General features: G+C 42.3%; 1 protein-coding gene across 1 annotated transcript in view; it reads right to left on the reverse strand.

Moving 5' to 3' along the window:
* LOC117560197 (neural cell adhesion molecule 2-like) overlaps positions 1-18774 on the reverse strand; it is a gene marked incomplete at both ends in the record, with an annotated part of 56745 nt that overhangs the window by 13746 nt on the left and 24225 nt on the right. Inside the window, 2 exon segments of the mRNA XM_034237022.1 lie at positions 923-1068; positions 13007-13176. Of these exon segments, the coding sequence (XP_034092913.1) occupies positions 923-1068; positions 13007-13176 (316 nt within the window).

Consider the following 18774-nt stretch of genomic DNA (forward strand, 5'->3'; position numbering starts at 1 on the left):
TATTTTGAAACAAGCTATAGTCTTTTTAAACTGGTGTACGTCTTCCTTCAATATGTTCTGTATTATCTTTCTAATATATATCCTGTGTGCCCTGACGTATAGCCTCAGTGTTCAGGTCCAAAACCACCAGAGACAGTTTCATTTATTTATATTTATTTATATGTTGCACTGTTGGAGCAGCCTGTGACCTAAGATATTCATTGGCACTGTAGCTATGCACACATGACAATCAGGGGCGGTTCTAGGGGGGGCCAATGCCCCCCTAACACCGACCTCTGACCCCCCTGTGGCCCCCCTAACAATGACAAGTTTTTTTTTTTAAATGTATATTTTCTGGTACTCAGGATTTTGTTGGTGTAATGTAAGATTGTGCAGACACCCTGACACCATTGCCTTTATTTTTATATAAATATGGTGTGAGTGTAAACATTGCACAATAACTTAAGCTGAAGCTAACAGTAATAACTATAAGATCTATCTGAAATAAATAAGTGTACTGAAACAAATACCAATAACTGGATTGCATTGTTTTCTTATGCGCAATTACTTCATACTGTCTAGTTCTCTTTTTCGTCCTGCATTTATTGTGCCCCCCTCAGAAAATAACTGGCCCCCCCAGTGGCCCCCCCAGTCAAATTGGTCTAGAACCGCCACTGATGACAATAAAAGCCTTGCATCCTTGATATTTAACCTTTGGTATCGTACAAACTTGTATCATCTCAGCCTCCTCTGACCTCAGCATTGTTGAAGGACTAATACACGAACTCACTGGCAGATTCCACCTTTGTTATTGTACAAGGTCTTATCAAACATCCAACCAGGCTACAACACAACTCTGTCTCCTCTCACCTCATATCCTTATATCCTTTGTTTATAACCTATAGCCTCAGTGCTGTATGATGCAGATGGAGTCTCTTCCTACCTTGTCTCCGTCCGTGAAGGCCTTGCCGTCGCTCGCTCTCCTCCAGGAGATGTCGGGCAGCGGCTCGCCCTCCGCCCCGCAGGAGATCATGGCGGCGCTGCCCTCCACCGCCGTCACGTTCTTCAGCTGCGTGATGTGGGGCTGGACTGTGGGAATAAGAGGGAAGAGATAAAGACAGTTGTTGGGAAAACACTGAATGTCCTCTTCCAGTATGAGAGTAGCATGATAACAAAGGCATCCCAACTGCAGCTGTGAACATGACAGGATGTGTGATTACCTAGAAGAGCATCAGGACTGTTTGAGGCAGATGATAGCTATGTGATTAACATGATGATTCAGCCTCTATGGAGAGAGACGTGACACAACCCTCATGGCCGACATTTAAAAGAGTATTACATGTGAGTGTCAAGAAAGACTTTTGTTCTGGAAGTTTTCCTTATCCAGCACGGCGTGAATAGCTTTCTGAAAGTGCTGCAAAGATAAGATGCTCTGAGCAAGCCCTGAAACACACACACACACACACACACACACACACACACACACACACACACACAAACACACACACAGAGTAGTGAATGGAAAATAGTGAGTACTGTACTGGAGGCTCTTAACACCGCCCGGGGGATCTGAGGAGTGTTGGCAATTTCACGTGGTGTTCAACCGCCGGCTGGAGAAACTCCTCTGGGGAGCTTGTCAAAACATTGGGACACACACACACACACACACACACACACACACACACACACACACACACACACACACACACACACACACACACACACACACACACACACACACACACACACACACACACACACACACACACACACACACACACACACACACACACACACACACACACACACACACACACACACACACACACACACACACACACACACACACACACACACACACACACACACACACACACACACACACACACACACACACACACACACACACTTTATTACTTTACCTACAAGGGCTCTCAGTGGGTGGATCAGTGTTGAGACAAACATAACCACTACACACACAGCTGTTACTATTAATAACCAAAGCTATTTCCCACTGGTTTGTTTAGAACTAAATAATAATAATAATAATAATAATAATAATAATAATAATAATACATGACACTTACTGTAGCGCTTTTCTAGAAACTCAAAGACGCTTTGACAGTTACACAAATACGAAGAAAATAGGTAAAGAGACACAAACAGGTCATTTTGGTCGTCATTTCTATGAAATATGACGGGGGGTTACGGCATGAAAATGCACACATTTCTTCCAGGGCTCGAGCTTAAGGACGTCCCGTCGTCCCGGGGCCGATACAAAATAATTTTGGGACGAATTTGGGACGAGAGTTAAAATAAAAATACCCTGCTAACTCTACTACAAATGGCGATGAAAATGAAACCGACTGCACGTTTTGTGTAGCAGTTATTAAACCTCATTGTCAACATAAACACACACGCACAAAACATTTAGCAACCCGCGAAATACACACACACACACACACACACACACACACAATGTACGTGGCTACAGTACATTGTAGCCACGTACAGCCAGCTGTCAGCCAGCGGTACTGTCAGCCAGCGGTACAGCTGGCTGTGCCCGCGAATTCCTGGCCCGCAAATTCTCGGGTCTAGCTATGTACTGAGTGTGTGTATTTCGCGGGTTGAGTGATGTACAATGGCATCCCGTGGAGGAATTCTGAAATGTTTTACCGTTACATCACAAAAACGCACAGCAGAACCAGACCCTGGAGCGCCGGCCTCTTTATTTACTTACTCCTCTTCATCCCCTATGGGTAATAAGGCTGAGATGAGAACTCTCCATCGTATTTAATCCTTAGCAATATGCTGCGTCTCTCCCCATGTAGGGATGGGTACCGAGCCCCGGTATTAAACGGGCCGGAATTATTAAAGACAGTGGTAACGTTAAGCTCCGACGTTATCGGACTTTTTGTCGGTACTGGAGACATTTAAAAAATGTCATATGTATTATTGCTACATACACATTATATCGCAGTTTTATTTTCACCAACTCCGTTTGTAATATGCAATAAGACTACAACATGCGTCTATGATGTATTTTCGAGCTTTCCAATCCAGACGAGATCTCTCTCTCCCGTCTGTGTGCGAGGGGGCGGGGCCGTTTGTAAAGGTCTCCTGACTGTGTTACAGACTGTCATCCTGGTTAGTGGTTACTCTGGGTTCTGTCTTCAGGACAGTGTTGGATTGTTTGGTTAATTGGATGGGACTTGATTGGATTCAATATTAGAGTAATTTTCTCGTTTGTGTTTGTTTAAATATATTTGGCCTTTGTTTCTGTGATTGAAGGATTTACTCAAATAAAAAGGTTGATGAATTATCATCTAATGATTTGTATGATGTTTTATTTATGTTAAAGGTCACTTTGAATGATTTAAACTAATGATAATGTAGAAAAACTAACATTTTAAATTCGGGACGGTCCACATTAATTTCGGGACGGCTTGGATTGTATTTCGGGACGGTTCCGGGAGGATGGGGAAAAAAGTTAGTCGAGAGCCCTGATTTCTTCTCCCTTGTATTAACTGGCATTGCATCCAAACGTAATGGAAAGTAATCAGGTTACAAACTTTTAAAAATAGCTATATTTAGATGTCTTTGCCCAACCATTTAAATACTAGAGGTGGAGACAATATCGGTACCAACTGAAATGGCCTTCTTTAAATGTAAGAAGACACGCATTGGCTTCAGCTGATATTCAAATGCATTTATCTTAACTATCCCTCTTATTTAAAGCAGTATTTCGTACCTTACTCACCAAATCATCAAGTTAGACATTCTGTTCAGATTTATTTCTCTGTCTCCTCTGCAAAACAATGGATTGTCAGAAGAGCGTTCATGTTCAAAGCCCCAACCGACTGGAATACTTGACCTGCTGCCATTAGATCTCTGTCATCATTGGGTTTATTTAAACATGCATTATCATCTCACTTTCAACTGCTCTGTACTTGTTATAACTGATATTGATGAAACTGATTTGTCTCAAATTGTAATGATTGTGTGCATTGCTTGCATTTTACTTAACAGACTGTATGTGGTTTGTCTTGTGTGTCATGTTTTGCATTTTTGTTTCTGTCTGTCTGTAAGTTGTTGCTATTGTCGGGACCCCCTTGAAAACGAGATCTCAAGGGGTTTATCCCAATCAATAAAAATGTCTATATAACAATAGACACATTTGACATAAAAACAACCCTATCGTTAACTAAAGACAAACCTAACCACTATACGCAGCTGTTACTATTAATAACCAAACCTACTACCCGTCGGTTTGATGAAGGACTGGTTTTATTTCTGTCATTTAGTTACGGTATGAAAAAGCCATGTTATTGACATTTCTTCTCCCCTTGTATTCATTGGCATTGCATCCACATGTAATGGAAAGTAATCATGTTACAAACTTTAAATGTCTAATCCAGTGCTTCTCAAACTGTTTTCAGTCAAGCACCCCCTGACCGACCCCGAACATTTTTGATCGAAAAAGCCTATACAAATAATTCCAATATAGTGATGTTCCCTCAGTGTGTGATGTATTAACTCCTTCCTGCATGCATTACAACAAACTAAGGATATTTTCATTTTAAATTGTCTGATATTAATCTTAGTGTCTGTAATAAGTTAAAATATCTTGGACACTTTATTACAGAACAAATGAGATGATGAAGATATTTATAGGCAATGCCGCATGATGTGCACAAGCAAACATTCTCCTACGTAGGTTTGGTGCATGTACAGATGGAGTGAAGATGTCTCTGTTCAGAGCATTTTGCACACCGCTCTAAACGGCACATCTGTGGGTCAAACTACAGAAAAGCAAGTTTATGGAAACTTCAAGTAGCTCATAATGATGCCATGAGGATATTGCTGAAGAGACCTCGATGGTCTAGTGCAAGTGAAATGTTTGTGGCTGCAGGAGTCAATACTCTACAAGCTGTTTTAAGAAGTCTCATGTATAAATGTATTTGCCGGCTTAATGACTGTGATAATGAAATCCTCTTGGCCTTATCGAACATAAGGTTTAGTACTAACTACACGCTACCAATCGCAGCTGTGGAGACATTTGTATCTCTTTGTAGGACACTGATTTAAATTATTCTTAAACTATGAATTCTTTTTATGCTGTGTATGTAATTTATTATATGTAATGTCTTGTCTTTTATCTGGACCCTGAGTCTGTAATAAAGTTTTAATAATAATAATAATATGACAAGGAAACATTTGATATCTGCAACGTTTTTACCTGTATTAGATGATGACCTGCTAGACATGAACGCCTCTGACCAATGCCTAAAGAGCTTGGATACTGTGGACCATTGTGCCTTACGATTTATCACTGGATGTGGATATCGAGTACACCATTGCACTTTATATGCTGCTGCTAATTGGCCATCTTTGTCTGCTCGCAGACTTTCCCATTGGTTGGGTTTTATTTATAAATCTCTGCTTGGGTTGGTTCCCTCCTACATTTGCACATATATGTGTCAAAGAGAAAGTCTATGGCCTGCGCTCCCAAGATGTGATTCAGATGCTGGTCCCTACAGTGAGAACACAACTGGGTAAAACAGCTTTTAAACATGCGGCCCCCACAGCTTGGAACAGAAGGAGCTGAAACTCTCAGATGTAATCACTATGGGGGAATTCAGGTCCATCTTAAAGGACAGAGAACACGACACCATTGGTCGATGTGAGTGCTCGTATATCCTGAAATCGTTTTATACTTCGCATATTGACTGTGCCATTTTATTTGTGTTTTACAGCTGTGTTTGTCTGCCTGTCATGTCTGTGTTTTATCTGTTGTAACTTCGTTCATGCTGCCCTTCTTGGCCAGGTCGCTCTTGGAAAAGAGATTTTAATCTCAATGAGTCTTTTACCTGGTTAAATAAAGGATATATATTATGCATGAAAAAAATAACATAACGACATTTTTTTAAACTGATTTTTCCAAGGAGTTTTTCAACTGAAGTAATATCTGTTTAACAAAATGATATATTATGCAAAACTATAAAATACAATACACAAATTCGACATGTTTATATGAGGACCCCCTTAGTGGTTCTAGGAATATTTTATACAACATTGTGTTTTCTATTTAACTTATTGTACTAAGATTATTTTTGTAATCATGCATGGTATTTTTTTAATTAACTTTTTTTTAAATCTCACGTACCCCCTGCAGTACCCCAACGTACCCCTAGGGGTCCGCGTACCCCCATTTGAGAATCACTGGTCTAATCTATTGCCCAACATTTTATATACAAGAGATGGACACAATATTGGTAACAATAGACACGTCTCACATACAATCCACCCTTATAAGTAGGTCTATCATTAAGTCCTAATATCTGTTCTTTTCTCCAGAAGCAAGTCAAACAGATGAGCCAATGAGAAGGGATGATTTCACTTGTTAATTGTGTATTGTGTGCAGACAAAAGGAAGCTGATCTACTGAACTCGAGCCAACATAATGGCAGAAGTTTGCCATGTTGGAGGAATAAAAAGCTTCTTAAAGGTCCCATGTCACGGCCATTTCCACTGATCATAATTCCATTGTTGATGTCTACTAGAATAGATTTATACTGTTTTCCAAACTCACATTGGTTTCTCACAGCATCTCTGTAAACTACGTGTATTCACTCTCTCCACTAAACGGCTCGTTGCCCCCCCCCCCCCCTCCCTGTGAGCCTAGTGTGCTCCGATTGGTCGGGACGTTGTGAATCGCGCTGAGCTCCGTGGAGGTGTGATTTCCTTGTTTAGCGATACACAGCGAAACTCATCCTGAGCACACACAAAGTCACAGCCGAAGTAAAAACAATAAGTGTGGCTTCATATTGAGTAAGAAAAGGGTTGATAAACGCTGTGAGAACGGGTCTGCAGAGAGAATGGGTCTGCAGAGAGAACGGGTCTGCAGAGAGAACGGGTCTGCAGAGAGAATGGGTCTGGCAGGAGAGATATGGGTCTGCAGAGAGAATGGGTCTGCAGAGAGGAATGGGTCTGGCAGACGAGAATGGGTCTGCAGAGGAGAATGGGCTCTGCAGAGAGAATGGGTCTGCAGAGAGAATGGTCTGCAGAGGCGAAAGAGAATGGGTCTGCAGGAGAGAAAGGGGTCTGTATAGAGAATGGTCCAGAGAGAATGGGTCTGCAGAGAGAATGGGTCTGCAGAGAGAATGGGTCTGCAGAGAGAATGGGTCTGCAGAGAGAATGGGTCTGCAGAGAGAATGGGTCTGCAGAGAGAATGGGTCTGCAGAGAGAATGGGTCTGCAGAGAGAATGGGTCTGCAGAGAGAATGGGTCTGCAGAGAGAATGGGTCTGCAGAGAGAATGGGTCTGCAGAGAGAATGGGTCTGCAGAGAGAATGGGTCTGCAGAGAGAACGGGTCTGCAGAGAGAATGGGTCTGTAGAGAGAATGGGTCTGCAGAGAGAAATGGGTCCTGTAGAGAGGAATGGGTCAGCAGAGAGAATGGGTCTGCAGAGAGAACGGGTCTGTAGAGAGAATGGGTCTGTAGAGAGAATGGGTCTGTAGAGAGAATGGGTCTGCAGAGAGAATGGGTCTGCAGAGAGAATGGGTCTGCAGAGAGAATGGGTCTGCAGAGAGAATGGGTCTGTAGAGAGAATGGGTCTGCAGAGAGAATTGGGTCTTAAGAGAATGGGTCTGTAGAGAGAATGGGTCTGCAGAGAGAATGGGTCTGCAGAGAGAATGGTCTGCAGAGAGAATGGGTCTGTAGAGAGAATGGGTCTGTAAGAGAATGGGTCTGTAGAGAGAATGGGTCTGCAGAGAGAATGGGTCTGTAGAGAGAATGGGTCTGTAGAGAGAATGGGTCTGTAGAGAGAATGGGTCTGCAGAGAGAATGGGTCTGCAGAGAGAATGGGTCTGCAGAGAGAATGGGTCTGTAGAGAGAAGATCCCAACTGTCTGTTATCAGCCTGCAGCCAGGGAGGAGAGATCAGCAGAGCTGCCTGCACTGAGTGTGTGAGGAAGTCCGTGGATTGGTCAATTTGGACCAATCAGCGGGGGCTTAACGTAACGGCTCCGCGGACGTAAGATAACGGCTCCACGGATTGGTCCATTTCGTTCCGGGGACGACATGACATCATGATGTCCCCGGAAGAATCAAATGGACAGTGACGTATCTCCAACAAGGCGTTTTGGGGAGGTATTTTCTGTGTTAGAGTTTTACTCGCTACAGGGTGTACTTTGAGGGTTTTGACTCTGCAGACCGTTTACATGCATAAAAACCTTCATAACAACAAGGGGACGGGTACTAACCGGAAAAGCATGACATCATGGGACCTTTAATGAGATGAAATTCCTTATTAAGAAGAAGAGGTGCACTTAAAGGATCGTCTATTAAACCTCGATGTTATTTTAGAACGTACTAATTCAATACAAATACACTTTCAAAGCTGACCTACACAGATAAAACTCTCGCAGAGACCAGTCTGAACCGGTTCTACATCAGCACCTTATCTGCAGCCGCCCTTCATCATGCAAATATTAAATGGAAAACGTCTCATTTATCAAGCACGGCGCGAAAAGCACTCTTCAGGGAAACTATTAATAAGGCATTATCTCAAACATTTCCACTCTAAATGGGAAAGAGCAGCATTTGTGTGCAGAGATAAAAAAATCCTGAATTAATTTCACCTTCTAGGTTTGGAGTTTATTATTTTTTAGTTCCACTCGTAAATGAAAGTTTCATTTTAAGCCAGTCTTATTAAGAATCACGAGAGTATTTCACTTGTTTCATTACCTCTGCCCCTTTAACATGTTTACTTTAGGTATTGTAATAACTCAACTTGCAAATGCAGTTAGTCCTGACACCTTAGACAAGTGGTTCTCAACTGGTTCTCGGACCCGTTTCGAGTGGGTCGGACCCGTTTCGAGTGGGTCGCGGATGTGAGTGAAGAAAAAGAAATTGGAATTTTATATTTTTTTGGGGGAAAAGTCAAACTTTTATTTTGAAGGCACGATTTTCTAACGCTGTGCATGCAGTGGGCGTTGGACTGGAAGTACCGGAGACCATAAACGGTTTTGAAAACTTCTGTCACGTAGTGATCATCTTCTCAATAAAACATCTTTGCTGATCGAGTCTTCTGGCCAATCAGAATCAAGAGTGTTGCCGGAAGTCCCCACGGAGAATAATTTAGCGGTAGAACTCTTCTTTATACATCCATGGGTACAACTTCAGATTAAAATGAACACATAAGGAAATATGACCCCCGGTCTGATGACTGACAGGTCACAGAACAATGGGGGCTATCTACCCTTACCCACAATTTAAAGTAAGTCACACAGACTCTCTCCTCTTTGCTCTTCTCGCAGCAAGATGTCAGAACAAAGTGAAAAACAAACAATGGCATAACATATTATTAATATGTCGGGTAGTAATAGATTTATTTATTTTCTTCTCAGAGTACCAGAATGCATAGTTTATGTTAGTATTTCTAAAAATCTCCTGGGGGAGAATCCCCCCCCCTGCTGGGGTTGGGTTTTCAGCATGTGAGCCTTTATATATAGTTCAGCTTTGATTCCATCGTCTCATTAAAACTTTTTAAAAGCATACTTTAGTTCTGTGAAGGGATATATGCACTGTACTTCACTTTCATTAATATTGTATGCTGAAAAGCGTATATGTATATATATATATATATATATATATATATATATATTACAGCACGATCTTTTGTTGAATAGATTTGAGTGCTTCAAAATGTCGGGTCGCGATGTATTGACCAAGTAAAAAGTGGGTCCCGAGGCCCGACCAGTTGAGAACCACTGCCTTAGACAACGCTAATGGTGCCCTTTGCAGAGCGGAAAGCCACGGATGGTGTCAGTGTCATAACATGACACCATGACTGCTTTATGACACTCGAAACATTTCATAAACACACATTTGGATGCATTGTTGGCACGAAACAAGATAAACGATTATTTCTGACACTTACATTAACATTTCTTGCTGTGTGGACCATAAATGCAGAGCACAGCATGTTCTTCCCCTCATATCAATATTTACACGAGCTTTCATCCCCCTGACAGGTATCAGAGCACTACATATTATATGAACTGTATCTGATGCAACAATAATGTGTGTATTTGTTGTTTGAGCGTCGCAGATCCACAAAGCAAATGTCAGCACAGATTATCTCTGATGTTTCTTTAACTCTCCGAGGGTTAAACAGAAAAACAGTCCATTATAAATGCCATCAATTTATGCCGTGCAGGGGCAAGCGATGTAATTGACTCCTTTGTGTTGCTGTCTTGTCGGCTCACAGTGTATGATGTGATCCACGTTAACCAAAGGAAACCATGCTAAGCTAAAATGCTACGTCTAAAAATTAGAAATAGGGGATTTTCTCCAACGACGACAAAGCCAAACATATTCCACCCCTGTGGCCCTCAGATGGGAAAGCGTATGGATGAGAAAGAGCAATGAATACCCGTTTGTTGTCACACATGGTTCATGAAATGTCGAAACCCATCTGTGTCGGTGAATGTGGAGCAGCTGCTGCAACACTGGAAACTCCAGGAACGCATTTTCATTTGTTTTATTCTCCGTCTAAATCCCCGGTTTTGTCACACTGCTCATTTCATTTTGTGCTGAGTCTCATTGCCTTTAATAACGCAATGATACACATGTGAGAGAGGAGACATGTTGCATCTGAATGGAATATTTGTGATCATAGAAATTACGTTTTTGTTAGCATTAAAATCACTGCGTATTTGTTGGACAGCGTTGAATGTGAGCTAAAGTCTATCACACACACCACACACACACACACACACACACACACACACACACCACACACACACACACACACACACACACACCACACACACACACACACACACACACACACACACACACACACACACACAATTTCCAAAATTTCCAATTTGTCCCCATAAGGGAGGCGAGTCCCCACACTGTGTAAACAGATTTAGGTCCCCAAAAGTATAGTAATCCTAGGCCACACACACACACACACACACACACACACACACCCCCCCCCACACACACACACACACACACACACACACACACACACCATGTATACATCACTTCAGGGGACATTACATTGACTTACATGCATTTCCTGGAGACTTATCCTAACCTTAACCATAACCAACACATGCCTAACCCTAACCCTTACCCTAACAAAGTCTTCACCCTAAAATTAATGATGCCCCTCATGGGGACCTCCAATTTGTCCCCATAAGGGAGGCGAGTCCCCACACGTGACTGTGTAAACAGATGTAGGTCCCCACAAGTATAGTAATGCTAGGACACACACACACACACACACACACACACACACAGCTCATCTTACTGTAACTTTTATGCCCTGCTCTCCTCCCGCCTCGGCTGTCAAGGCCAATAAAACTAAGTTACAGCTGTGTTTCCCCGCAGCACAGCTCAGCTCCTCCCTCCTTTAACTTCTTTATTTAAATGTGCATTTTGAAGAACAAGCGCTTCTCTCATCTTGAAAGGATGTTGATGACTGGAGCGTAAAAATCTCCATACATTTCCATGAGCGCTATCCGAGTGATCTGTGAGGAAATAGCCGGCAGGTTTATGAAAGTAGAATTTTTTTATTAGGAGTGGTGCAGCGAAAGAGATATGAAGCCATAAATGAAATATTTTATTTGGGCAGAGATATATCAAATTGATGCAGTTGTTATTGTCGAGGGCTGAGGGACATTTGTGTTTTTGTATGAAATGGAATTTGTGGAGGTCCTTACTATAAAGCTTTATGGATCAACATAAAACAAAGCTCACTGTTGAGGGCAGAGCCATTACACTTGAAAGCTTTGGTGGAGCTCACACTGACAGGACATGTGGAATGCAACTTCCTGAATGAGAGGAAGCATGTGTTATTACCTCCACAAACAAAGGGTATGTTTTCTGCTCCGCCTGTGTGTCTGCCAGCAGGATTACTGACGTGGCTAAAGGGCGAACACACCACTAGGAATATTATTGTGAACGCCGCGTTATTTCTTCAGAACTAGGAACACATCTTCTTCACAGTGCTGTTTCCATATTACTGCCTGAAGCTCGTAAAAAATGACTTCCAAACTCGGGGAACGGGACAATCTGTGATTTCATGTGAAGAAAGATTCACCTAAATTAGAAAATCACTTATCTTTAAAGATGTTAATCCACGCATTTGGTTCATTTTGAGATTTCTGTTTTTGCTGGCATCCTAGTGAAGTGTACGTCGGTGAATGCAATTTGGAACTACTTCTTTACAAAAGAAATAGTCCCTCAAATGTAAGTGAAGCAAGACTTGAATGTTGAAAGCTTTCATCCCCCGACAGGCATCAGAGCACTAACTATTATATGAACTGTATCTCATGCAACAATAATGAGTGTGTTTGTTGTTTGAGCGGCGATAATTGAATGTTTGTCTTAGTAACAAACATTTTGAATTTGCAAGTTAAACAAATAGTCAGTAATTTGTCCTTTTTTACGATATGATACGATAAGATACTAAGTAATGCATCACAGCAGCTCTGCTTGCAACACTAACAAGGACAAATACCAAGAGACTGGGAACAGACATTTACCTTTTCTCTACGACAACATGCACACAACCACTAAAGCCCATTCACACCCCTTGCTCACAGCTTTCTCCTCCAGTGAAGGACGTATTCACTGGTAATATATCTAACATACTATTGACCCGAGGTGTCGTGGATCCGATGCAACACTCACAACATTAAAGAACAAGACAAAGCAGCAGTCTATAGCGTCCCTAGAGTCTAAGGAAGCTCAGAGCTGATATGCACCTCAAAGTGCATGCGTAGTTGACCTCTGACCTGACACAATATTGTATTGCATTGCTGTCCCCTCGGTCTTTAAATAATCCCAGGTCCCACTCTGCCGATACCTTAAATGCAGATGTAGATAACTGTTGGCCACAGACATAGGTATGCCGCCTTTCGGAAACCAAATGAGTAACCCAGGCTTGAAACACATGATTACATATGACAGATTCTACAAAGGGACGTATTGTGTGTTTAGATCCTTACCGAACACTTTGAGGAAGATCTCCCTCTCCTGAGACCCCGCCTTGTTGGTGGCTCGGCAGGTGTAGGTTCCTCCGTCCCCCTGGCGGATGTTACGGATCGTCAACATGCTCCGTCCTCCCTCCAGACGGGCGATAATATACTGCTCCGACGGCTCCAGCTGCTGCCCCTTCCTACACACACACACACACACACCATGTATACATCACTTCAGGGGACATTACATTGACTTACATGCGTTTCCTGGAGACTTATCCTAACCTTAACCATAACCAACACATGCCTAACCCTAACCCTAAACCTAACCAAGTGTTCACCCTAAAATGAATGATGCCCTCTCATGGGGACCTCCAATTTGTCCCCATAAGGGAGGCGAGTCCCCACACGTGACTGTGTAAACAGATGTAGGTCCCCACAAGGATAGAAATGCTAGGCCACACACACACACACTACATTTAGAAAACCCATACTTATTTCCTTTACTTGAGTAAAGAAGTTTAGTCAGCACTTTTACCAGAGTATTTTTAAACACGAGTTTCTGTACTTCTACTTGAGGAAAGGATGTGTGTACATTATGGTAAATAATGGTGTGTATGAGGCTCACTGGCTGAGCATGTAGGAGATTACTTTAGTCGTAGTTATTGTTTGTACATACAATAAGTACAGACCATTGTCTCCTTTGTATGCATATATTTAGCTTCCCACTTCTTAACGAAACTAAACATTACTTATGCATTGTCGAAACGCAATAACAATATTTTTGAAACACTTGTGAGCATCGGGGGGGAAGTGTGCTCACACCTGTCAGTGACCTGCTCATAACACACACTGTTTGACGCTACAGGTGTATAATCTCAGCACTTTGGGTGTCATCTGATCCCATAAGAGAGGCTAGACAGCTCGACTCTGAAGCTTATTTTATCTGTAGCTCCAAACATCACAACAGAATCCCTTTCAAGTGTGATTGTTTTTGGAGTGACATATCACACTATAATTGAAATAACTATGCTTCAATGAATAATTTGTAGCATGTCATCAGTATTCCTCACACTTCTTAGACCCTGTGTGCCTCTGTCTGTTCCCAGTGGGTGTTTGAGTCTGGTTGTGTAGTTGTGTACATTGTGTTATGGATGCAGCGCTCGCTAAATGACTCGGGTGTTTTGTGGAACACAGCGCTGACTAAATGTCTTTTTCCTATTGGACTCTGTTGGGAGATTAGTCTGAGAAAAAACAGCTACATTGATCCATGTCTATATTTAAGCTTCTGAAGGTCTGCTGTTTACTTACCGCAGCTTAACCAGCCGTGTAATCTTTAAGGTTAGGGGAACGACACATTTGGGGGGATTTGAGTTATTTCCCATTCTCTTACAGATGTAGACACACTCATGGGGGCTTTGAGCAGGTATTTGAGCATCTCATAGAGCGGAAAACCGCTTTAAATTCTCAAACGATGTATGGTTAACAAATAAATAAACTAAATTGCTAATTTCATGAATGCATGTTATTTACATGAACCCACAGTCATGTAGGACAAAAATGAAGAGTCCCTACTTTGCTTCTTAGGGTGTTCCCTTCCCTATAGTGTGTTATTTTGTGCATGTCAATGGTCTGCAGAGGCTCAAATCTCGACCACACACTGCATGAAAAGCCTCCGAAGGACTGTTTTGGCTCAGTCTTCCCGCCCTTAATAAACCCAATGTACTGTGAATAGCATTGTCTCATGAGCTGGCCACAACAAGAGCCAACTGACGAACACATCTTTCATTAGTATTGACAACAGAAAGGTAAACAAGGATGCTAATGCTGCAGGAGAAAGAGGAACAAATGAAAGATCCTTTAGAGAGAAAAGCAGAGTTCAGAGAAGAGTTTCGTGTGGATATTCAGCAGGTCAGAGAAGCCTCTGTGGTGGCCGGCAGATTTCAGCTCAGAGATCCAGAGGAAGAACGAATGCTTTCCTCTAACATCGACAAGCTGTGCGTCCTTGAGCAAGGCACTTAACCTCCAGCTGCTTCAATGGCCAGTGGTGTTTGTACTGGCCTGCTCCCAAGTGTGTGTGTGTGTGTGTGTGTGTGTGTGTGTGTGTGTGTGTGTGTGTGTGTGTGTGTGTGTGTGTGTGTAAAAGAGACCCTGGCTGCATGAGAGGGTGCATTAGGAAGATACTTAAAAATAAATGATCATGGCTCGGGATAAAAGAAAAACCAGCTTTCAGCTTACAAGGAAATCAGATGCTTTTTAATATCATCCAAATCCAATGCCTCGAAGTGTGGAGGTGTGACAACCCGATCTGAAAGAGACACCCTGTTTTTAACCTCATAAGCTTCTGTGTGAATCCAATTCAAAAGCTTGGAAGCACCGAGCTCAGAATAATGCATAGCTCTAAATACATTCTGTATACGGTCTCAGTCTACAGAGCGAGGGGAAAATACAAACACAATGTTATTATTTGGGGGATTTCTAGACCCAGTTGTCCGCAGCTTCGTGCACTGAAGGAGAGAGAGAGCGAGGATGATTAGAAGTCGACACCAAAGTAATAATAACGCTGGCGAGCCGAAGAGGAAATGAAGAGAAGCCTCATCTTCTGACTGGACTACAGCACCGAATGTCATTATTCTGACTGACTGCTGACAGGTAGTCCATTACCCACGATGCACTGAGACAGGAAATGCAACTGGGAGACGCAAGGGGGGACTTCGGAGGGGGTGACATCAAAAGAAAAAGTAAATTGGGTTGTGATTGTTGTTTACACCGAGGCCCATTCTTTTGTTGTGATGTGAGCATTTTAATTCTGTTCTGTCGCGGGACTCGCTGACCTGGGAAATGAAGGAGAACACGACGAGGTGTTTGACAGGCGGTGGACTCACCGTGAGGAGTGGGGAGGAGAGTCTGTGTATCTACTAAGGCTTTAAGGAGTGAAATGCAGGGGGCAGAACATGCCAGCACCTCTCCACTGTGACATGTCTCCATGCTTTCACGTTCTAAAAGGTCTCTATTCTTCTCATACTGCCTGAGCTGCTGCAGTTACGATGTGACTGTTGCCAGCATCCATAGTAAATAAAGAATCAGTGATCTACTTATTTATTTATGAGCGGCTAAAAGGTCTTAGGCCTATTACAGCCGTATCCTATTGATTGATTGATTGATGACTTTGGGATTGTTGCGTTTACATGTAAACCATAAAAATAAGTACATATATAAACGTAGATTCCAAGATGGACGGCGAAGATTATCTGGTTTTAGGCTCTCGTTAGCCGGTGTCTCGTTAGCCGGTGTCTCGTAGCACAGAACGCAGACTGGGAAGGGGACCCAAGTTCCCATCAGCAGAAACACGTGGGTTTGCTATCCTGGCTCCAAGATGGTGGAATGAGCTCCCCATTGACATCAGGACAGCAGATAGCTTACACACCTTCCAAACTGAAAACTCATCTCTTTCGACTCCACTTCGAGCGATAGAACTATTAACGAAGCACTTTTATACTAACAAAGGACTGGCTTATCTAAAGCCAGTTGAGTAGCACTTGAAATGTTTGGCTCTATGAAACCTGATGTACTTTATGATTCTGTTTTCTTCAAGGTTGTATTTTGTTGGTCGAACGAACTTATTGTAAGTCGCTTTGGATAAAAGCGTCAGCTAAATGTAATGTAATGCAAAGGCTCATCTTCGGTGCCTGTGTAGGTAAATCCCATTGTACTTTCTCTTCATCTTCCATTTCTTTCTGCGGTATCTGGCTTGTATCATCTTCATTAACGGTAACCTCTTTTCTCTTCAGAGAACCTGATGCGAGCCACGGATCCATGTTTGTGGTTTTGCACACGTAACCATGGGTAACCAGTGGTGAAATTAAGTGTTGTCCATAATTAACAATAACACATATCTTGCGTTTTAACACTACGTTTATATATGTACTTATTTGTACAGTTTGCATATGAGGTGGTCCGCGAAAATCCTTGATAAAAAAAAAGTGGACCACAGTTTGAGAACCGCTGCTCAAAAAGCATAAAAGTAATAAAATCAAACGTGCTTTTCACATGTTCACTGAAGACACACTTCTTCTCTCTGGCCTTCGAGTCACAGCATGACACCTGACATTTCCCTGTGTTTTGACTTTATATTTCTGTTGTCAATTCTTGTCTTTTCTTCCTCATGGTATTGTAATGTGCTTTTATTACATGTACAGCACTTCGGCTCGACCAAAAATCGTTTTTAAATGTGCTTTATAAATAAAACTTGATTAGATTTGATCCCCACAACCAACATGTCCCAAAACAGCTATAAGTGTAATGATTATCCCGGGATCAAAATGCCACATGGAAAGTCTAATTACGCAGGAGCAAATTAATCAAAACGTCACCTCTCACCCGTCGTCGCTGGGAAATATGCCGCTTTATATTATGCACGCTGTTTAATCATTAAAATCACATTTCCCCGCTTTGCTGTGTGTGTGAAGACAAGGTAGCACACACCCAGGAGTAAACATGGCTCTAGAAACCAGAGAGCAAGATGAACGAGTCGAGGTCGTTCCCAGCTGTGAGCTGTCTTCAAATGTTGTTTGTACTTTACAAAGTGATGCATGTGCCTGTTTTCCCCCCCGCTATGATCGAGTTCTCTTTCAACCTTCTACACGAGAGACTTCAGTTCTCATTACGGTCGGTATCATTCTTGGAGGCTACATGCAGGACGGATGCATTTACCGGCCTAACAACTGTATGTGTTTCAGGGCGTACGGTAGCTCCTGTCATCGCGTTGAATGTGGGATCATGTGACCTCTATATCTCAATATCTGACAGCTCTTCTTCTTGTGAGCTGAAGATAACCTGACATATGTGTAGCATTGACAACATAATGTTATATCATTGGTGTAAGGGAAACGTCTGCAGCAATGGAGAGTCAGGACTCAGAGAGACACGAGGAGAGTTGGAGCTTTGATGTCAAACAATGATAGTTTATTACAAGTCAACGGCCGGAGAATTCACATCACAAGTCACAGCAGCAAAAGGTTCTGACTGCACGGGTGGGTTGCCATGTCAATTCTGATCAGCCTCGCATCTCGATAGACCTTTTAACTAGTTTACAGAGAGTCAAATCCACATATTGGGGATGGGCGTAAACATCTGCAGACACAGGAGATGTCTCTCACATCTGTGGAGCTTAGAAAGCCAGCGTTCTCACAGTCGCATAACCCCCCTGTGCCCACCAGGTCAGGCCATAAAACCTAGTATCAACATACGACTGCATTAACACATTCCTTACGGGAGATTAGAAGCAAGGATGGTCGTAAATGTCAACACACAGAATAAGTTAAATGTCTAGGAGTAAAGACAAAATTAATCCCTAACAAATGGAAAAATGAATTATTGAGCAGCAACGATTTAGATAATCGAGTGAAACTGGATGTAGAAATATATAGTAATTAGTAAGGGGCCATATTAAGCTCATTTTAAGGATTCATAATTGTATTTTGGGCCATGTTTACATGCTTTAATGTGGCATTTAATAACGTTTTTTGATTGATAGCTTTTGTCAAAGAAATCTGTAATAAAATGCCAATATGAAAAAACGTCTTCTGGTTTAAAGCTGCCGTCATAAAGCACAATTAAACCCTTCTCCTCTGCAGTGAAGACTACACATAACGGTGGTTAAAGGCAGAACCACCACTTCCTCAAACACCATTTCTTGAGTTTTGACCATTTTAAGTCTTTTAAAAGTATGAGTTTTTTTGATAAATGTTTACATGGACTGCCCCCCCCCCCTTAGGGGAATTATTCCACAGAAA

This window comes from Gymnodraco acuticeps, unplaced genomic scaffold, assembly GCF_902827175.1.
Source record: "Gymnodraco acuticeps unplaced genomic scaffold, fGymAcu1.1, whole genome shotgun sequence".
In the NCBI taxonomy this organism is placed as follows: Eukaryota; Metazoa; Chordata; class Actinopteri; order Perciformes; family Bathydraconidae; genus Gymnodraco; species Gymnodraco acuticeps.